Source organism: Ostrinia nubilalis, chromosome 21 (genome assembly GCF_963855985.1).
Source record: "Ostrinia nubilalis chromosome 21, ilOstNubi1.1, whole genome shotgun sequence".
Classification (NCBI taxonomy): domain Eukaryota; kingdom Metazoa; phylum Arthropoda; class Insecta; order Lepidoptera; family Crambidae; genus Ostrinia; species Ostrinia nubilalis.
Window position 1 is genome coordinate 3,824,176 of NC_087108.1, and position 23,099 is coordinate 3,847,274.

At 40.2% G+C, this 23,099-nt stretch overlaps 1 protein-coding gene across 1 annotated transcript in view; it reads right to left on the reverse strand.

Moving 5' to 3' along the window:
• The window catches only part of LOC135082141 (eukaryotic translation initiation factor 3 subunit A-like), a 49,363-nt gene that overhangs the window by 14,035 nt on the left and 12,229 nt on the right, over window positions 1-23,099 (reverse strand). Inside the window, exons 13-16 of the mRNA XM_063976892.1 lie at window positions 14,876-14,980; window positions 11,614-11,743; window positions 9,039-9,241; window positions 5,703-5,854 (exon numbers count right to left, since the gene is read on the reverse strand). Of these exons, the coding sequence (XP_063832962.1) occupies window positions 5,703-5,854; window positions 9,039-9,241; window positions 11,614-11,743; window positions 14,876-14,980 (590 nt within the window). The remainder of the gene's footprint in view (window positions 1-5,702; window positions 5,855-9,038; window positions 9,242-11,613; window positions 11,744-14,875; window positions 14,981-23,099) is intronic.

Here is a 23,099-nt window from a genome sequence, read left to right on the forward strand (position 1 = left end):
CCGCGTCGGTGAACAACTGGTTCATCTTTCGTCTTCTTAGACCATCTTCTGATGTTTCGTTTGTTCCATCCTTGATGTTTGCCCAGGGCTTTATGTGAAGATGTCTTACAGAACGTAGGTTCAGGCTGCCTTTTAGTCTTACGAGGGTGATTGCAGCTTGGAGAGAATTTGCCTGTGATTCCTCTCGATTCCTTGACTACTGAATGTATATCTTTTAGCACCAAATCTTCATTTTGGTATTCCAGACGACAATGACACTGTTTGTCAATTGTTTCCATAACAACAGGGGTTTCCTTTCCCTCCCCCTGCTCATGAACCACCACTTGCTGGTAGTGAAGGCAGGTTGGTATCGTAGGTACGAATGCATGACGCAATGCTATCCCGAACTGCTTCCAGGTTGTCACTTGCAACTTGACTATTTGCCACCAGACGGCTGCCGCACCTTTCAATAGAAGTGGGACGCCATCAAGAGCTTCCTGGTCTGGGATGTTTTCAATGCACTTGTATAGGTTCACTGCAGCTAAAAATTCTTCGACCACTTCGGTGTTTCTCTCACCGTGAAAGTGGGAATTGCAATGAGTGAAATTTCCTTGCCGACCCGGTGAAATTTCCGCGAGTAGCAGCTGGAACTGTTCATATGCTAAGGTCACCACCATCTTCTGGGCTTTGGTTGCTCGCTGGACAGCTGGTGACGCGGCCGAACTTGGTGATGTATTTGGGCTGGTGCTTGTCAGGCCCACCGTTGGTCGCCAGTTTTGTAGGGTTGAGTTTTTCGGCTGACAAGCGGGGTGAAGGGCTCCAAATAACAACACCGCGTTGATGCAAAAATGGGGTACTTTATTGCAAAGTACGGGGCAGGTACAAAAATAGCGGGTGCGGGCGTCTCCCGTCCGTAGACCAATTCCCGCAAGGACGTTGGACACAGACGCGGGAGAATCGCTGGCAATTTGTAATTAGGCGTTCGGAAGTCCCAATCTGTGATTCCCCTAAAGAACGTCACAGTCGGATGCAACCTTGGCTTATTACTTACGCCTCACAAAACTCACAATATTCAACATAATCGTCGGAAGGTCTTTAAGGGAAAAAAAATCTGGACACCGCGGTGTAGAAATCGACTCTCAATGTGCTAGTGTCATCTAGCGGCGAGCGGCGCAAACATTTCCTAGACTGAATAGATCTTGCAATAAGCACGGTGATCCGCGGTGGCTTGGTAATGCAGGCGAACACCACGAGACGGCGCTAGTAGTATTGATTGATAAATGTGACGTTGTTACAGTGTTTATTATTTAATAAAAAAAAAATTCACTTTTCATATTGTGTGGCTGGCATACATTTAGTATGGAGGCTGAAAACAATGAATTTTCGGATAGATCCAGTTAATTCTGTAACATATTACTGATACCGTTAGAAAGAGCTCGTGAAGCTCTTTCAGGATCAGTAACCAGTTTTTTGATATCTTGTGTAGTTTAGAAATAATCGAGTGAGATCACTTATCGTTTCCACCCTGTATAGTCTCACTTCTCTTTCTCCCTCTGCGCGGCCAGCTCCTTCCTCTCGCGGCGTTATTCTAAGTGTATAAGGCGTAAAATACGGTGGCAATATATACTCAACATCAAATAAACCGCACCTTCCGCGACGCGAACTTTAAAGATTTTCTTCTGACACAATCATGGTGCCCCCACAATATTGGTGTTATTTGAAAGCCCGATAAATATCCTTAGAGAAAAACACATTTAATTTCTTAATAAATTATTAACATATACTATAAATGTGACTTGAAAAAAGACCTCACTTTGGGCTCACCTCTAGGATCAACTAGACCAATTTTTATGGTTATAAAACCAATTAATGATCTCACGTGACCTCTTTAACAGATGGATAGCGATTAATCCCAACTTAACAGTTTTATAGCCACAAAAGTTGGCTCTAGCGTAACTACCTATTTTTTGAAGAAGTGGCTCTGGATCTTTCTAAAGACACATTTTCGGGGTAAAAACATTTCCATTAATGAAATGAAGATTAGAACTAGGCTTTTAAATGGTGCCAATATTGGTGGGAAGTGGGGATGCATACGTTTAAAAGTCCTTGTCGCGGGAGGTGTGATTTATTTGATGTCGATTGTAGTATAAAATCTCACTTTTCCTTCTCCCTTTCTCGCTCCCTCTGCGCGGCCAGCTCCTCCGCTTGGCGACGTTCGCGCTCCTCTCTCTCGCGGCGTTATGCTTAGTGAATAAAGTTTAAAATACCGTGGCAATATACACTCGACATCAAATAAATCGCACCTCCCGCGACAAGCACTTTCAAAGGTATGCATCCCCACTTCCGACCAATATTGGCACCATTTAAAAGCCTAGTTCTAAACTTCTTTTCATTAAAGGAAAGGTTTTTACCTCAAAAATGTGTCTTTAGAAGGATCCAGTCACTTCTTCAAAAAATAGGTAGTTACGCTTGAGCCAACTTTTATGGGTATAAAACTGTTAAGTTGGGATTAATCGCTATCCTTCTGTTAAAGAGGACACGTGAGATCATTATTTGGTTTTATAACCATAAAAAATGGTCTAATTGATCCCAGAGGTGAGCCCAAAGTGAGGTCTATTTTCAAGTCACATTTATGGTGTATGTTAATCATTTATTTAGAAATGAAATGTATTTTTCTTTAAGGATATTTATCGGGCTTTCAAATAACACCAATATTGTTGGGGTACCATGATTGTGTCAGAAGAAAATCTTTAAAGTTCGCGTCGCGGGTGGTGCGATTTATTTGCTGTCGAGTGTATAATAATCGGGCGCTAGCCCAGACAAAAGCTAAAGCAGGGTACTCATCTAGCCGTGTAGCATGTAATGTGTCAGATACTGTATTAAGTGAGTACATAGGCACGAGCCCGCTGCGAGCTGCTCGCGCGTGGTTCGCAGGGAGATCGCAGCGACCCACCAAATGGCGGTATCACTGCGAACACAAAGGAGGCTCGCAGTAGGATTCAGGAGCTCGCAGCCAGATACGCGATGACTGAGGACGAGCCGTACTCACTTGAACGTTACATGTTACGTTACGTGCTACATTGCAGGTGAGAACCCTGCCTAATACAACATACTTTTCCTTCTCCCTTTCTCGCTCCCTCTGCGCGGTCAGCTCTTTCCTCTCGCGGCGTTATGCTTAGTGAATAAAGTTTAAAATACGATGGCAATATAGTATTAAGTCTCACTTTTAAGATAAGACCGCCTAGTTGTACCTTGTATGTTCCTTTTTCTTTCTGTTATGTTATTTGGTGTGCAATAAAGTGTATTTATTTATTATTTTCCTTCTCCCTTTCTCGCTCCCTCTGCGCGGCGAGCTCCTTCCTCTCGCGGTGTTATGCTTAGTGAATAAAGTTGAAAATACGATGGCAATATAGTATACAAGTCTCACTTTTCCTTCTCCCTCTCTCGCTCCCTCTGCGCAGCCAGTTCCTCAGCTTGGCGACGTTCGCGCTTCTCTCTCTCGCGGCGTTATGCTAAGTGAATAAGGTGTAAAATACCGTGGCATTATAGTATATAGTCTCACTTCTCTTTCTCCCTCTGCGCGGCCAGCTCCTTCCTCTCGCGGCGTTATGCTAAGTGAATAAAGTTTAAAATACCGTGGCAATATAAAGTCTCACTTTTCTTTCTCCCTTTCTCGCTCTCTCTGCGCAGCCAGCTCCTCCGCTTGGCGACGTTCGCGCTCCTCTCTCTCGCGGTGTTATGCTAAGTGAATAAAGTTTAAAATACCGTGGCAATATACACTCGGCATCAAATAAACCGCACCATCCGCGACGCGAACTTTAAAGATTTTCTTCTGACACAACCATGGTACCCCAACAATATTGGTGTTATTTGAAAGCCCAATAAATATCCTTAAAGCAAAATAAATTTCATTTCTAAATAAATGATTAACATTTACCATAAATGTGACTTGAAAATAGACCTCACTTTGGTTTGGACAATTTTTATGGTTATAAAACGAAATAAAGATCTCACGTGACCTCTTTAACAGATGGATAGCGATTAATCCCAACTTAACAGTTTTATAGTCATAAAAATGGCTATAGCGTAACTACCTATTTTTTTGAAGAAGTGACTCTGGATCCTTGTAAAGACACATTTTTGGGGTAAAAACATTTCCTTTAATGAAATGAAGATTAGAACTAGGCTTTTAAATGGTGCCAATATTGGTGGGAAGTGGGGATGCATACGTTTAAAAGTCCTTGTCGCGGGAGGTGTGATTTATTTGATGTCGATTGTAGTATAAAGTCTCACTTTTCCTTCTCCCTTTCTCGCTCCCTCTGCGCAGCCAGCTCCTCCGCTTGGCGACGTTCGCGCTCCTCTCTCTCGCGGCGTTATGCTAAGTGAATAAAGTTTAAAATACGGTGGCAATAAAGTATAAAGTCTCACATTTCCTTCTCCCTTTCTCGCTACCTCTGCGCGGCCAGCTCCTCCGCCTGGCCTGGCGACGCTCGCGGATCTCACGCCGTTATGCTAAGTGTATAAGGTTTAAAATACGGTGGCAATATAGTATAGTCTCACTTTTCCTTCTCCCTCTCTCGCTCCCTCTGCGCGGCCAGCTCCTTCTTCTCGCGGTGTTATGCTTAGTGAATAAAGTTTAAAATACCGTGGCAATATACACTCGGCATCAAATAAATCGCACCTCCCGCGACAAGCACTTATCAAACGTATGCATCCCCACTTTCCACCAACATTGGTACCATTTGAAAGCCTAGTTCTAAACTTCATTTCATTAAAGGAAAGGTTTTTACCCCAAAAATGTGTCTTTACAAGAATCCAGAGTCACTTCTTCAAAAAATAGGTAGTTACGCTATAGCCATTTTTTATGACTATAAAACTGTTAAGTTGGGATTAATCGCTATCCATCTGTTAAAGAGGACACGTGAGATCTTTATTTGGTTTTATAACCATAAAAATTGGTCTAATTGATCCCAGAGGTGATCCCAAAGTGAGGTCTATTTTCAAGTCACATTTATGGTATATGTTAATCATTTATTTAGAAATGAAATGTATTTTTCTTTAAGGATATTTATTGGGCTTTCAAATAACACCAATATTGTTGGGGTACCATGATTGTGTCAGAAGAAAATCTTTAAAGTTCGCGTCGCGGGTGGTGCGATTTATTTGCTGTCGAGTGTATAATAATCGGGCGCTAGCCCAGACAAAAGCTAAAGCAGGGTACTCATCTAGCCGTGTAGCATGTAATGTGTCAGATACTGTATTAAGTGAGTACATAGGCACGAGCCCGCTGCGAGCTGCTCGCGCGTGGTTCGCAGGGAGATCGCAGCGACCCACCAAATGGCGGTATCACTGCGAACACAAAGGAGGCTTGCAGTAGGATTCAGGAGCTCGCAGCCAGATACGCGATGACTGAGGACGAGCCGTACTCACTTGAACGTTACATGTTACGTTACGTGCTACATTGCAGGTGAGTACTCTGCCTAATACATACTTCTCCTTCTCCCTTTCTCGCTCTCTCTGCGCGGCCAGCTCCTCCGCTTGGCGACGCTCACGCTCCTCTCTCTCGCGGCGTTATGCTAAGTGAATAAGGTGTAAAATACGGTGGCATTATAGTATATAGTCTCACTTCTCTTTCTCCCTCTGCGCGGCCAGCTCCTTCCTCTCGCGGCGTTATTCTAAGTGAATAAGGTTTAAAATACGGTGGCAATATAGTATAGTCTCACTTCTCTTTCTCCCTTTCTCGCTCCCTCTGCGCGGCCAGCTCCTCCGCTTGGCGACGTTCGCGCTCCTCTCTCTCGCGGCGTTCCTCTTCTTCCTTCGCGCGACGAGCTTCTTCTGCGATCCTTTCTTCTTCGCGTTGCTTCTCCGCCAACCACTGGGGAAAGAAATCATTTTTTTATGCACAAGGCAGGTATTTGACCGCAATCGCACCTGGTATTAAGTGAGATGCAGTCTAGGATGGTATATATCTGCCCTGTGCCTATTCACTCTCGCCTTGAGAAGGCCCGGATTAGTGTTCGGGAAAGACAGTAAGCAGGCAGCGAATTTCCATATGTACATAAAATATGTCAGTCATCATCATCATTTTAGTCACAGGATGCTCACTGCTATACATAGCATTTATCTACTATATAAAAATAAGTCGGGTTTTCCTCCCTGACGCTATAACTCCAGAACGCACGAACCGATTTCCACGGTTTTGCATTCGTTGGAAAGGTCTCGGGCTCCGTGAGGTTTATAGCAAAGAAATGTAGACCACGCGCGCGAAGCCGCGGGCGGAAAGCTAGTTGTTTTTAAATGAATTGTGGTGATATCTCGTCTAATCGGTTGAGTAGATAAGAAAGTCGCAATCAAAAATAATTACACAGGAGAACACATAAAAATAATTATTAAAATAATAAAATGTGTAGCTCATAACTTATTTCTTGTAGAAATAATAATTAAATGATTAAATAGAAATAATTCAGGTCAAATTGTTTCCAAAATGAGTTCTTTTGTATCAAGTTTCTAATTATTGAAACATAAAATTAGAAAATAAAAATACATACTGATATTAAAGAGCGCAACTCTTTGCGGCACGAATTGCACATTATTCTTTCTCCAAAGTATTGCCAGATCGGGTCGTTAACTCGTCCATTCATTGTTAAACTTAAAACTAACACGTAACAACACCAAAATTACAAATACAACAATGTGAATAACAAGATTAAATTTGACGCAGCGCACGATTTCGGGGAGTTCCCGCGTTATCAACTGTCACTTTAGTGTTGCCAATTTGGTAGTTTTTTTAACACGTAAAAAAATAAGAAAGACAATATTTGACTTTATGTTCAGTGAGTTTTTATTTCAAAGTTGTCAGAGATCTGATTATACCTGCAACTTCAGTACGGCTAGCACGAAAAACTTTCGAGTTCGAATCGTTTGCGTACTCGAATCGCTATCACAAGATTTAGTACGAAAACTACAACAGCGCCCTTGTGAACGTGTCCTAAAGTGAACTTAGTATGAGAAATGGTTTAACGAAACTTATTTTGAGAGTCAAAATTGTCACGTTATCGTTTAATTCGAAGGTTGAGTATTTAATTTTTTCGAATACGCAAACGATTCGAAGACGAAAGTTGTTCATGCTAGAGGTACAGCAGTCTTGTCCTACCACGTCAGGCTTTGTTGTTCTAACTTCCTTCCAGTGTGTGTGACCTTTAGATGCTAAGCTATCGATATTTGAACTCGAAAAGCACACAATATTATCGATACTTGAAGTTATCAATAAATAGTATTATTTTGAGCTATCGATGGTTCCTTCAATAACCGAGCTTACGGACTAAAGCTTTGTTTTTTTTTTTGTGACAGGAGGCAAACGAGCAGACGGATCACCTGATGGTAAGTGATTACCGTCGCCCATAGACACCCGCAGACCCAGGGGCGTTACAGGTGCGTTGCCGGCCTTTAAGGTGAAGATACGCTCTCCTCTTGAAAGCTTGCAGGTCTTTGTATCCACTTGAGCATGCTCAGGCTAATGAGCAGCTCATTTGGTCGAGCCGAGTGCCGAGTGTCCATGTGCGCAAATGGTTTTTCGCGCTTATGTCTTCGCGAATAAGGATCCTGACTATTCTGTGCTTACCATGAGTTTACGTTAGGTGTATTCGCTAACAAGTGCGTCAAAAAATTATATGAAGATATTAGTTATTGAAAGTAGCCAGTAGGGGTGCTGTACAATTGTCATGCATTTATGTAATTGTTTTTACGCAGTCGCTAGAGAGCACACCTAACGTAAACTCATGGTAAGCACACAGGAGTTACAATGGCCCACGCCCGCGGCGGCGGTTGCGGGCCCGCATCTTCTGTAGAATGCAGATACTTATGTAAAAACTAATGCACAACTCACGACGCGGTTTGCACCCTCAGAATGCGCGGTTGTATCGCGCGGGCCGCGGTAACCGCAGCATCGGCGGTTTTCGCCCGCGTGCTCTGCGATCGATCGGCGGGCGACCATTTTGTACCAGTGACTTGATTGGCGCGGGTGAAGATCGCGCCGTGAGTTCTTAGCCTTACAGTAGTGGGATTCTCCGTGTCTCACCTCCTGGCGGCGTTGCTCGCGGCGTGCTCGGCGGCGTTCGGCGAGCCGCTTGTCGCGCTCGGCGGCGAGCTTGTCGCGGAAGGAGGCTAGAGGTTGGTGCTAGCGATGGTCCTATTGAGAGCTATAGTGTGGGCTTTACTCCTGACGATGGCCTGGCTATTCAGGAGTTACAGTGGTGGGATTCTCCGTGTCTCACCTCCTGGCGGCGTTGCTCGCGGCGCGCTCAGCGGCGCTCGGCAAGCCGCTTGTCGCGCTCGGCGGCGAGCTTGTCGCGGAAGGAGGCTAGAGGCTGGTGCAAGCGATGATCCTATCCAGAGCTATAGTGCAGGCTTTACTCCTGACGATGGCCTGGCTATTCAGAAGTTACAGTGGTGGGATTCTCCGTGTCTCACCTCCTGGCGGCGTTGCTCGCGGCGTGCTCGGCGGCGCTCGGCGAGCCGCTTGTCGCGGAAAGAGGCTAGAGGCTGGTGCTAGCGATGATCCTATTGAGAGCTAGAGTGACTTTGCTCGTGACGATGTCGCTCGTGGCGGCGGCCTGGCTAATCAGGAGTTTTAGGCTAAGAACTCATGTCGCGATTTTCACCCGCGCAGGCGGCGGTTGTGGAATTGCGGTTTTATTTCAAAACTCACAGGAGCGGTTATTTGCGCGGTTATTCTAAGAACTCACGGCGCGGGTGAAAATCGCGCCGCGCGCTAAGTCACTGATACAAAATGGTCGCCCGTCGATCGAGCGCAGAGCGCGCGGGCGAAAACCGCCGAGGCTGCGGTTACCGCGGCCCGAGCGATTCTACTAGTCGCCCGCCTGTGCCGCGGGACCCGCATACAACCGCGCCCGCTGCGGGCGCAAACCGCGTCGTGAGTTGTGCATTAGTTTTTACATAAGTATCCGCATTCTACAGAAGCTGCGGGCCCGCAACCGCCGCGGGCGCGAGTGAAAATCGCGCCCTGAGTTCTTAGCCTTACTGAATTCTCCGTGTCTTACCTCCTGGCGGCGTTGCTCGCGGCGCGCTCGGCGGCGCTCGGCGAGCCGCTTGTCGCGCTCGGCGGCGAGCTTGTCGCGGAAGGCGGCCAGGCGCTGGTGGTGGGCCGCGCCGCGCTCGGCTTGAAGTCGAGCGATGAACTCGTCTCGGTGCTCGTGCATTCGGGCGAGGCGCGTGGCAGTAGCTACGTCGCGGGAACGCGCCTCTGTGACAATGATGTAACATTTTAGAACCCCAACTTCCAGTGTTTTTTTAATTTATTGTATGAACCACAAACAAGTTTACAATAAACTTAAACTAAAACTTATATGAAAAAAGAATCTTAATAATTGTAAACTCAATATGGATGGTTACATTTTACGTTAAATGGAAATAAAATTTTTTAATCGAAATGTATTTTGTTTATTATTATTGAATGTATATCATTATTGTTAATTAATTAATTATTTTAGTTGAATTTTTATAGTCTTAGAGACTTATTTATTTGTCTTTGTGTGCTTTCTGTTTCACTGTATGTTGCATGCCAATTGTCGTTGGTTAGATGTGTGAAACGGACATTCATTGTTTATCACTACTTTGTACCACATTTACCGCAATAAAGAAATTCTATTCTATTCTATTCTATAACATGAAAATGCGGGACTTAAGTTCTTATTACATAGTCGAAATTCATTTTATTGGTTTGTTGGCGATGTGTGCGCAGTATGAGTGCGCTAGTGTTCTTATGAATATCAGTGTGTGTAGGATAGGTTTTTAGTGTGTGTGAATGTGAATTAGTATTAAATGTTAGTTAGTAATTTTATGATTTCTCTATTATAGGATCCTACACTGCATGTATTTATGAGGTTAATAGTGACTGTTTCTTGCGCTGCTTCTTCTCAGCAGTGGTAGGGTTAATACTGGGACGTGTAAAGGCCTATTCAAACCTGAGCGATATTCGCTGCGGCTGTGGGTAGAGGTACATACCAGACGGTAGCGAATACCGCTTAGGTCTGAACAGTATTATTACCGCATACCCACTGGGTTTTCTCTGCCGCAGACGGTAGCGAATACCGCTTAGGTCTGAATAGGCCTTAAAAGTGCTTTTCAAAAAGCCTACTTGTGCAAAAATAAATGAGTTTTCCGCATTACGTCAAATTCGAATCCGTCAAAATACAAATCTAGACAACTACTAGTGAAATCGGATGATGAATCAAGTGCGTAAAATAGTATACTAATAAATAGTACTACCATACTTTGTGTTGATTATTAAATGAATGATCGATATCATAAAGATAAAGATATTTTTATTTATCAGACCATGTGTGAGACAATACAGAAATATATTTTTGGTGTTAGTAGATTTTGTTAGTATCAACATGTCTTACCGATCATCTTATCATAAGTCCTAAAAATTACATTTTACGGTTGCAGAGATACAAACAGCAAAAACAACAGGGGCACAATTAGTTTCTTAACCAGGCGTCAATGACGCTGGGTCATTTGACCCGAGGCATTTTCAAACATACATAAATTTTTTTTGCGTCCATTTTGTGGTTCGAGCGTTCGTATAGCTGGAGATAGAACCTCCCTAAATCCATTCCGTTAGTTAACGTATTGTGACTCCGCTTGCGTAGCGAGATACACAGGCTTCAAATTAAAACGGGTCATTATGACCCGGCGTCATCGGTGGCGCGGTGATTTTGTGACTTACTTTTATTCGCTTCTTTTGTGTTTAGTGCTAGCTTTTGTTGTTCTTTTTTTAAGTTTTAGTCAAAATGTCTTTGTTAAATGACCCAGCAAGAATGTAGCGTTGCTGGAAGAGTCGGATTCCGAGATTGAAGAATTTCAGGCTGTAATAGCCAGAACTTAGAAATGGCAACGGATGTGAAAAAGACGCAAGTAATGGGGACTCAGTCTTCGGATAATCTCGAACTTGCATTAGTACGACGCCGGCAAGTGCGTCATGCCACATTTACATGCCCAGACCATTTGATTACATACTGCACCAGTTGCAGCAGTTCCATGGCTCTGAATAGTGAAGTAGAAGACTGATCTCATTGTATCTGCATATAAAAAGTTGATTTTATCTCTTTTTCACTATATAACATTGTTGATTCCTATTAATACTAAAAATCTTTACCAAAAACAAAATATATAGACTCAAATGTGTTTCTATACATGATTTTTTCATGTTTTGTTTAAAAATTCATAAAAAAATATTTATTTCATGTATTCGTTTTATTTTTGTTTTATTAGTTCAGTAAAGAACCCTATACACATAGGCAGTAATTAAAATTAAGATTACTTGTACAATTTCCTGAAAAATGATCGATGAAGTATGGGTCAATATGACCCGGGGTCATCGTCTTTGCAATTATTTTCATGTCATTGGCGCCGGATTAACGCAATAACATTCACAAACGATGCTTGCTTAAGTGAAGCAGCAAATCGAACGCACAACATTTAGAGCTCTGTGATTAGTTCGTGTGTCACCCTGTGCGTCCACACGCACTGTGAGTCCTCATAGTAATGTTTGTGAATACGGGCGATAGACAACAAATAAATTGTATTTCAAATATGTAATCGTAAACTGACCGATGAGCTGTTGAATGCGCTCCTTCTCCTGTTGCTCCCAGAAGGCCTTGTCCTGGACCTGCTTCTCTTCTAAACTCTTCTGCAGCAGTGGAATCTCCTCCAAGCGCTTGGCTCGCTCGAAGTAATCCACCTGGGTTGTACAAACATTTGATTATAGCAATCAACCGGAGGAAACTGAATAGATCACCATCACATTAAAGGATTAATTTAAATGAAATGTAAGTAAATAACAGAGTTCAAAATACACAGGAAATCCAAACGTAAATGGGTAAAGTCCGGTCGCCCGCGGTGAGTGTGAGAGCGCGACATAGGGGTGTCCACTTTGAAAAAACATCGATGTTTTTTTCGATTCGATATTTTGAAACTGTACATCGATTTCTTTCGATGTATTGGAAGAAAACATCGATGTTTTGTATAAATCGAGTACTTTTTTAAGATTTTTTATAATCCACTAATTTAAGCATTGTATTATTAAAAAACAGTTAAAGCCATACATGAGAAAAATCTTCATTATACAATGTGAGTCACGTTAAAGTGCACATATGAAAATAGGTGAAACTAGACCTATTTTTTGCAAATGTTGTGATAGGGATAGAGACATGCAATTTTTGGTTTTACAAAAGTAATACGATAGAGAATAATACAAAGTAATAAAAAATACCTGTTACAGGGGCATTTTTTGGAGAAATTTATCAAATAACCAAAAAAACACGAATTTAAAAGCAGATTTTTTTCAAAAAGTATAATTTTTTATTATTTGTTGGCATTTTCTGGGTATTTTATGTTTTTTTTAGTATCGCCTGTTATTTAGCATTATTACTGTTTTTATTTTATCAGGATATACCTCTTACTTTAAAAGTTATTACGTTTTCTTTACGAGAAGTAATTGTAAGAAAAAAAATTCTTTAAAAAATTAAAAAAAAAACTCAAAAATTTTTTGACCTTTTTTTTGTCGATAAAAATAGGTCTAGTTTCACATATTTTCATATGTACACTTTAACGTGACTCACACTGTATATTAAAGTAAGAACAAAAAAAAACATCCGCATTTATTTTTATAAGTTTGTTATATCCTAAGTATTTCCAGAGTTCTTTTGGAAGACTTTGCAAAAACAACAGTTTATTTAAACGTTTGCCTTTCAGCCTATTTCTTTGTTGATTGACACAAACAAACTCGCCAACCGACACGCGTGACGCGACATTGACATAACAGTTTTTTTTTATTGTCACTAGAGACACTACTCACTGCACTCGTACGCAGTGTTGCCAACATTTTTAAAATACAAGTTGGGTTGTCCGTATAAGTAAAATTTTAGTGGTCAGACTTGAGTTTTATGAAATTTTAATTGGTTATCATCGATTCGATGTTTTAACACTGAAAACTTAAAAACATCGATACATCGAGTATTTCAATAGCTTTTCAAAACATCGGATCCATTCGATGTATCGCATTGTAAACATCGATGTTTTCGATACATCGATGTATATCGAATATCCCTAGCGCGACAGCAACATAATTACGCGCGAGCGATAAAGATGGGTAGCTTGGGGTCATTGGACGAAATTCTATGTGCTCGGCGACCGGACTTTAGCTGGAACTGGCCCACACTGCACATAGCTCTTTTCGGTGTATTTTAGATAGTCAAATCTGAGAGTTTGGTCAGGAAAATAAAATATGGACATGATGTGACGACGCTTTGACGCGCTCAACCAATTTTAGAATTTGAAAGAAAGAAAGAAAAAATATTTATTTGGTACTAAATTTAAATATCTATACATATACAGGGTGTTTCTTGTAAGGTGTCAAGCCGAAGGCAGGTGATAGGTGAGGACTAGACCTATCGATTTCACCCCCATGTATGTTCTACGATTTTTCGTAGTTTAGAAGTTATCGTTAATTTTGTGATTTTTTAAAATTTTATGACCTAGTAGGCTTTAATTTGTTTTATCTTTTTTTTGGGTTGACTTTTCTCAGATTTCTTTTTAATGACAGATTCCCTATTAATTGCAGATGTTTAAAAAAAATTATCACCTTCCTATCTTTGATGCAAGATACAAAATTTTTGCTAGAAACATGAAAAATAAGCTTTTAGCAGAACATTCTAAAATTTTCAACTTCAAAGTTTGAAAAAAAAAAGAACTTCCAAAGGTCCAAAATAATTTTAAAAACTGCGCAGTTTTCTGAACTTTCATAATAACACAAAAAAACATGTACTTAATAGGCCATTATTTTCTGTAATCGCTTCACTAAAGTGGTAAGTCGGAGATTCCGTTACATGTTTTTGACTTTCTTAGGACTAACTAATGTTTGGAATCCCCTAAGTTTACGTTACGTAGAACACATTTAGAGACAATAACTGAACAGAACATTTTTTTATCCACAACGAGGAAGCTCTTGCCCTTCAGTCTGTTCAGTTATTGTCTCCAAATGTGTTCTACATAACGTAAACTTAGGGGATTGCAAATATTACTTAGTCCTAAGAAAGTCAAAAACATGTAACGGAATCTCCGACTTACCACTTTAGTGGAGCGATTACAGAAAATAATGGCCTGTTAAGTACATGTTTTTTTGTGTTATTATGAAAGTTTTGAAAACTGCGCAGTTTTTAAAATTATTTTGGACCTATGGAAATTCTTTTTTTTTCTCATACATTTCAATTGAAAATTTTAGAATGTTCTGCTAAAAGCATATTTTTTATGTTTCTAGCAAAAATTTTGTATCTTGCATCAAAGATAGGAAGGTGATTATTTTTTTCAAATATCTGCAACTAATAGGAAATCTGTCAAAAAAAAGAAATCTGAGAAAAGTCAACCCAAAAAAAAGATAAAAAAAACATTAAGCCACTAGGTCATGAAATTTGAAAAAATCACAAAATTAACGATAACTTCTAAACTACGAAAAATCGTAGAACATACATGGGGGTGAAATCGATAGGTCTAGTCCTCACCTATCACCTGCCTTCGGCTTGACACCTTACAAGAAACACCCTGTATAAAAGAAAGTCGTGTTAGTTACTCCACTTATAACTCAAGAACGGCTGAACCGATTTAGCTGAAAATTGTCAGGGAGGTAGTTTAGAGCCAGGAGAAGGACATAGGATACTTTTTATCCCGTTCGAAATAAAAAAAAAAGTCTGCTTATTTATTGCCATTAAGGCGGAACAAAGTTCGCCGGGTCAGCTAGTTGATCATAAATATCAAGTGACTTTCTCCAAATAAGACAGTTTTTCTAATATTAACCAGTTTATTAAGCACCACATACCTTTTTCTCCTGCGACTTGAGCCTGGCCTGCAGCTCGCGGCGCTCCTTCATCAACTCCTCAGCCTCCCTCTGGGCGATAGCTTCGGCGTCCATCTTTTTGATTTCCTGATAAAAAAGGGGTCCTTAAGTAAAATTCAAATGGGACAAAAGAGACATATAAATCTAGTTTTTTTTTTATCTAGTAATGCTGAAACATTTTCAGATAGCGTAGATGCATTATGAGTAAACTTTATTTATAAGCAAGTAAATTAGGATTAACAAAAAAATCTTTTCTAGGCTCTATGGTATACAAGACCCCAGAAAGGTAGCAAAGCAGTAGGAAAGCCTTAGATACAGGCCGTTGCCAAACTGCCAATCTGGAAATCATTGGATGCTTATGTTCAGAAATGAACGTCCTGTGACTGAAATGATGATGATATACAACCCAGTCGAGTTAACTGCGCACCTAGCAGCCGTGACGTCACATCGACGCTCTGGTACGGACAGTGCGAGGGCGAGATGTACGGGTAAGTGGGAGGGAGAGTCGCGTTCCAGCGAAGTACAGTTAGCTCGATCGGGTTGTGCGTTCAGCAGTGGACGTCCTGTGACTGAACTGATGATGGTGGTATACGAGGGCCGGCTGATAATTTCGCGGCCTAAGGTACTTAATGAAATAAAATAAATGGTTTCTTTTTTTTATTTTGTAATATAATCTCCCTCAAAAGAAATACATTTCTTAAATCTCGCATACAATGCCTTTTACCCACCCAAAAAATTTTTTTTCAAAATGACGACCAACCGCAGCTTTAATTTCGTTGTCATCAGCATATCTCCGGCCCCGTAAGTCCTTTTTCAAATCGAAAAAACAGGAAAATATCGCTAGGTCTTGGCAATATGGTGGGTGGTCAATCTCTGAGAACCCGGTGTCTTTCAGGGCTTGGCCTCGCAACACGTGCGGCGTGAACGGGCGCGTTGTCTTGCGGAAAGAGCAATCCGCGTGTCAGTTTCCCCCGTCATTTCTGTACAATAGCCTCGCGAACATAAAGAAATATTCTTCAGCTATCTGCCACGATTTAATTCTTTGGTCAGCCGGAACGATTTTTTCGACTTTTGAACGTTTCCTTCACTCAGTATCGTGACAGGGCGGGGGTCGTTTTCACAGGTCTCTCGTCCGTGTTGAAATAGTCGGGCCCATTTTTTAACCATAGTATATTGTAGCGTTGCAGTTTTGGCTGTTTTTCACAAATTGATTTTCTTTCTCGATGTTCTGATTTTGGATACCACTAGCGACATCTATTGGCGTGATTCAGAACTAATTTGCAATAGATGGCGCTTTTTGCTCAGTTAATTGAAATATATTTTGATGAAGCGTTTCCCAGGGTTTTTATTTTGATTATTTTATTTTTTAATAGAATATTTTCAGTGTTCAGGAGATTGTTTTCATCATGGTTTTTATTAGTATTTGCTTTTTTTAATGGGCGGCGAAACGGAACGTCTCGCGACATCTCTATGAATCGCGGCTGTCAGTTGAGCTGTCAAATCACTTTGGAATTTTGGTCGATCTTGCGCAACCGCAATTTTGTTATTTTCGGGGATGTAATCCCCTGTGTTTCAAATCGTGGAATGCAGAATGCATCCACGATAATTTCTTAATGTATTTTTAAAATAAACACACATGAGGTAAGTTCCCGTCGGAGAATTTATTTATTTTTTCGTGGTTGATAATTTTCGTATTCCGGTGCGTGTTGTTTCATGTGATCGTTTCTTTCAGAAATTCCCTAAATCCTGTTCGGATGAGGGTATTGGGATGCTGAAAACTGCGAGTGAAGTTTAAATTAGCGAGCAGTTTTCGTAAGTATTTGTTTCCCATTGCGGTTTTTTTCATAACCTAATGCCACGTTCCACTTGTGATTCTGACACTCGTATTTTTCGTTTCAGATGCGGGAATTTTACAATATTTTGTAGTTTAAACAATTTCAAATTTCATAATTTTACAAATTTTATAGTTCAAATATTTCAAATTTCATATTTCACAATTCTATAATTTAAACACAATATTTTGATGATATTTCATATATTTTAATTTCTCGTCATTTCGTATGAAATATTTGTCCTTTCTAAACTGCTGATCTCTTCGCATTTCCTCCTTGTCATCAAACCTCTGTCTCTGCAAGAGTTTGAACGCTTACCTGTCGAAGAGATGCAAGAGCTTCATCTGGCACTGCGCGCTTGAGGCCGTGGAGGACGCTGCTTGGAGCCTAAAAGTGTGCGAGACCCGTTGGACCCCGGAAGAAGAGAGGAACGTTCAGGGTAACGGCTTATAACCGCAGGGCTTCCAAGGTACCCACTTTTCCATCCTTCAGGTAGGAGTCTTTCCGACCTGACATCGTGCAGTTATCTTAACTATTAGAGTCTTTTAATATTTAGGCTGAGTTTTAAGAAATTTGTAGTGGCAATAATATTCACCAAACCGAACCTAATTAACGACCCTGAATCCCTTGAGGTTGGCACTATCGATTACAGTAGTTATAATATCATAATTGTCAATCGTATAAAATGAGCTTAAGAGACAAAATAAATTGTGTCAATTGAGAGGGAGCTGTTTTATTTACATTTTTTAATTTCATACAAGGAACGGTAACTCTTATAAATTTCTGCAAGCCGGACAACCTCATTTTCACGTGCAGACAACTCACCATCTTCTCCGTCTGCACCGGTGGCGGTTCAATTCCAGTCACCAAGCCGCCAGGAAAAAAATCCTTTCTTGCAGTGGCGCCCATCTTTTGTTGAATATTATTGCCATTTTTTTTTATGAAGTTTATGGGTGGAAAGCCAATAATAGAAGCAACTTTGTGTGCTGACTATCCGCTCATACACTTCTATTTTGTTGTTAAATGTTTTTTATTAGGGAATCTCTCATGTGTGTGCTGTTGTTTGTCTTGTTATTTTTTGTTGTTTATTTTATTTGTGATGCCCACATAATTTTTTTAGGTTGACAACTTTTACATATTATGATGTTAACCATTATAACAGAGCGTACTACTCTATATGAGGTTAGTTTACATGATGTTAGGTTACATTTTTTTTGTGTTGCAACTCCTATTTTGTATATTATGTTGGGACAAGTAAGTAACATTTTTTTTTGTTAGGTTATATTTATTTTATACCTACATTGATTTTGGGCTTTATAGCTTATAACTTTTAGTTACTTACTTTAATTATTTTGTTTTTGCATACAAGACAAACACAGTTTTAGTTTTAATTTTAGTGTTTATTTATTTGTACTCATAATAAGTAAGTACATTGTACGGTCTTGACCGCACATTCCGCGCCATCAGCATTTTCACCCTAATTGTATCACTTTTCATCCATCAAATCAGTGCACAATCAACCGCTACGGCGTGTACTCGTATACTATCAATATCAATAAATCAAAGCAAATCATCAAGTCTAAAATCGTATCATTTCTATCAATTCTAAAGATGTGCAGTAAGCAGCTCGTACATCTTTATGGTCCTTCGAACCGGCTTCATCGAAGTAAAATCAAATAAAGGTCGCGGTATAAAAACAACGAAAGGGTACGTCGCTGTATTCGTTTGTATGGCTACAAAGGCCCTACATCTCGAACTAGTATCAGACCTTAGTTCGTCATCATTTTTGGCTGCCCTCCGACGACTAGCAGCCCGTCGTGGAGCTCCGCGTCACGTATACAGTGACAACGGGACTAACTTCGTCGGGGCCAGCAAGCATTTGAAACAAGAATTCATCAACCTTCAGCAAACCTTGGACGATGAATTTTACTCAGCAGTAGCCGACATGAACATAGAGTGGCACTTCAACGCGCCCTCATGGCCTAGTGCAGGCGGGCTGTGGGAATCAGCCGTGAAGAGCCTAAAGTTCCATCTAAAACGAGTAATTGGAACACAAAAACTCACATACGAGGAACTATCAACGCTGCTATCACAACTGGAAGCATGTCTCAACTCCAGGCCTCTTTGCGCTCTAAGTGAAGATCCTGACGACATCGATTTCCTCACACCATCACACTTCTTATCAAGCGGTCCTACTTTAACCATCATCGAAACTGAAAAGGACGAGAGAACGCGATGGCAGCTTGTACAAAAAATCTTCAATGACACTTGGAAGCGATGGCAGTCCGAGTATTTATGTCAGCTATCAGCCAGAAGCAAGTGGCAAAGTAAGCAAAATAACTTAACTATTGGCGATATAGTTATCATACATGACATCAACTTACCTCCTGGCAAATGGGCGTTGGGAAAAATAGTTGAACTTCATCCTGGTAAAGACAACTTCGTACGCGTGGTGTCTATCAAAACCAAAAACAATATTATCAAAAGGCCCATTACAAAAATATCAATACTTCTTCCGAATCAAGATACGCAAAACAACATAGAAAAGGAAGAAACAAAGAACACAGAACAAGAAAAGACAAGTGGAATCAAAACAAGAAAAACAGCAAAAAGGTTATCATGCAATTTCGTCGCACTAGCAATGACGTTATTATTTGTCTTCATAATATCACCCGCTCAGTGTGCATACAACCTACTGTGCCTAAACAGCAGTCAAAGCATTTATTTGGACAACATTTCGAACATGCATCTCGTACGAGACCAGTGGAAACTAATCGTCTACTACGATATGGATCCGTACTGGGAGGGACTGCATTTATTCGAAAAATATATCACAAGCTTAGAACGGCTATGCTCCAAAGGAGCAAAACAAACAAAATGTGACGTTGTCTTACTACAGTTACGTCACGAAGCCACTGAGCTCGCGTACTACAACGACATGTTGCTTGGTCAGCGACAATCACGCTCGCGGCGTCGGCGCGGGCTTATCAACGGAGAGGAGAGGATATCTCGCGCGCAGTCTGTTCGGGGTATTAGACGACGAGTTCGCTCAGCAATACGAAAAGACCATCAATTTAATCAGAAGCAATGAAAAACATTTAGTCCTTCTATGGAAAAATCAGACATCTGTTGTTGAAGCAGAAAACAACTTACTAAAAAGAATTGAGCAATCAATGAATAAGCAAAACAAGATTTTCAATCAACACATCATAGCACTGGAAAATGAAAGCAACACACTAGCAAAGGAAATCCAGAGTGTAGAAACCACGAACCAATTTATTTTATCCTCCGTTATCGCAAACAGTATCCTTGCCAACTTGAAAAATATTCAAGAAACCCTGGTAGATACAATCACAAACATACACTATGGAAAATTTAATATTCATTTATTAACACCTAATCAATTACGTCAAGAATTAAACATCATCTCCGGTCAACTATCAAAGGAACTGGCCCTACCAATAGACAACATTCAGACTAATCTAGCAAGCATCTACCACTTACTGAAAGTAAAAGCAAGAATGACCAATCAATACTTTATCTTCGAAATCAAGATTCCTTTAGTAAGCAGAGATAGCTTCGAACTTTACAAACTCATCGCCGTTCCTCAGTTAACGCAACAAGGAATGGTTCGCATTGTACCTGTATCAGATCAAATCGCAATCAACATCCATAAGGATTCATACATACCGCTATCAGAGAGAGAAGCAAGCAGCTGTGTACAATACGATGTTGAAACCAACCTTTGTCCACTACAAAAACCTATTTTTCACATGAGATCCGATGAAGATCTATGTATCAAAAATCCTGAAACAAATCAGTGTGAAGTTATTAGTTCAAATTGCAAAGACATGTGGATTGAACTAAGTAAAATAAACACTTACCTGTTTTTCTGCTGTCATCAATGCACAATAAGAATCATATGTGAGAATCAAGTCACAGCGAGACAACTCAGCAAGGCCGGTATCATTACTCTCGGGGACGGCTGTATCGTGAAAAATGAAGCTTTTACGATATTAACGCACAGACAACAGGTGACCAACCTCAATGTCAAGCCTAACCTGGAAAAAATAGACATCCCTCCAATAAATGATGTCATCAACTTAACAATTCCTATCAATAAACTGGGAAAAGTCGACGAGACAGAGCATGAAGTTCGTCGAAAACTTATATCAAGCATTGGTCAGCAAATAAAGCAAATGAAGACCAAAGCAGCTGAACCCCTACTAGAAGATCGAATGTCTAGCCACGACCTTCATCAATTCGTGGTTGTTTATCTCCTACTGGGAGCAGCTATCCTAGCAGTCGGAACATACGCATGGCGACGCCTGCGACCAAGACGTTCCGCATTATTACAACAAGCCCCTCAGAATGAGAGATCAGATGGCTTGAACGTTCACTTCACTCTCCCAGGCTCCAGTTCAGACCTACCAAAACGGCAGGAGCCCCACAATATCAAGATCGACGCTACACCCGACAGCGAATCGAGTACGCGTTTACTCGATAAGTCAACGTCGCCAGTGATGTGTACGCGGTTTAGTGAATGTGAATAGTGTGGTGTAGTGAAGTGTGAAATATTTTAATCATAGAGACTCTAAGCATGCAATTTTTAAGTTTCTTTTAATTTGTATCATTTTATCAATCAATCATCTTATCATAATCTCATCTTTCTCGCCCCCGCAGCATGTACGGTCTTGACCGCACATTCCGCGCCATCAGCATTTTCACCCTAATTGTATCACTTTTCATCCATCAAATCAGTGCACAATCAACCGCTACGGCGTGTACTCGTATACTATCAATATCAATAAATCAAAGCAAATCATCAAGTCTAAAATCGTATCATTTCTATCAATTCTAAAGATGTGCAGTAAGCAGCTCGTACATACATAATGTATTTTAAAGTACCTACCCCGATATTTTGTTACATAATGCTAACTTAAATCTTTATTATTGTTTATGTAGGTACTTAGGTAACAGATTGCTTTTGTGTCACTATGGACATATAACTTTTATTTCATGTTACCTAGTACACATTATTTTGTATTACATAATGTTAGCATAATATTATAACCTTTTTTGAAATTAATTAATTTAATTTGGCAGATATTCCTATTAGTTATTTAGGCATTATCCTGCAGTGTATTATAAGGTTTGGTACATAATGTTATTACTGGTTAGTGAGTTGTTTGTGGGTACACTTACTAACTTGTTAATTTTTATACGGGTATAACTTAATTGATTATTTTTTGGTTTCGATAACAATTAAAAGTTATTAATTTTAGTAAAGTGCCATTCTCTTAAATTTGTATAAATTAATGATTAATTTTCATTTAACTTTTGGAAAATATTTTTGCCAGTTTTTTTTTTTTTTTTTTCAAAAATAATTTTATTAGGCTACCTTCTTTAAGGAAGTTTTTTAAATATAGTTATGCCAAGGTTCTCAGTCGTAGGACTTAGGATTTTCTTTGTTCTGGGTAGGTAGGTACTTTGCTTTGGTAACTAACTTGAGTTTAGTTTTTAGTTTTTTTTTTTTGGACACAATCGTATTGTGTAGTTTACTGTTAGGAATTTATTAACGGTAGATTCTTTTAGCAAAATTTTTTTTTGGACACAATCGAGTTGTCGGGTATCTGCTACAGTTTTGCCTCGGTGCTTTATCTGTAACTTAAAGTTCAGATTTTTTTTTCCAGAGATTTTATCTCTGTGTTTTTGTTTTGTTTTGTGTGAGTGCTATGTATCTCCTATATACATGCCTCATTTGTTTTGTTTTTTCCAGGGATGACATCATGTGCTTTTATGCACTATTCCCTGTGTTTTGTGTTTTGTTGCGATGACGTCCAATTTATATTGTGGCCAGCGACGTTTTTGTTCTGTGGTTTTTAACCCAGACATTTTTTCTAGGGATGACATGTGTTGAAATATACACTTTCCCTAGGGCCCACTGGATGGCTATTCCAGAAAATATGTTCGTAATGGCCGAAATAGCCTTACAACGTTACTGGGGATTCGAGTACCACTGGTTCACAGTTGGGACTCTATGGGGAATTTTGAATGCAGGTGGCAAGCAGTGTAATTTGAAACTGATGCTTACAGGTATGAAAGAGAGGTTTGAAAGATGATTGTATGTTAGTGTTGGGTTATATTTATGCTCGGACAGCAGAGATTGTTTTAGGTTTGAAGAACATCAGTCCTGGGAGTTGGTTTTCATCTGGTTTGTTTTGCTTAGTGAAAAGTCAGTTTGTTTTTGTTCCTGTTATGTCAGCATACCCTACAACTCGTTGTTTGTTTTCTATTTTTTTTTTCAGTTGAAGTTTCTGCTGGAACGTTTTCTTTTTGAGGTCTTTCTGCGTTTAGACACATTTTTTTTTTCT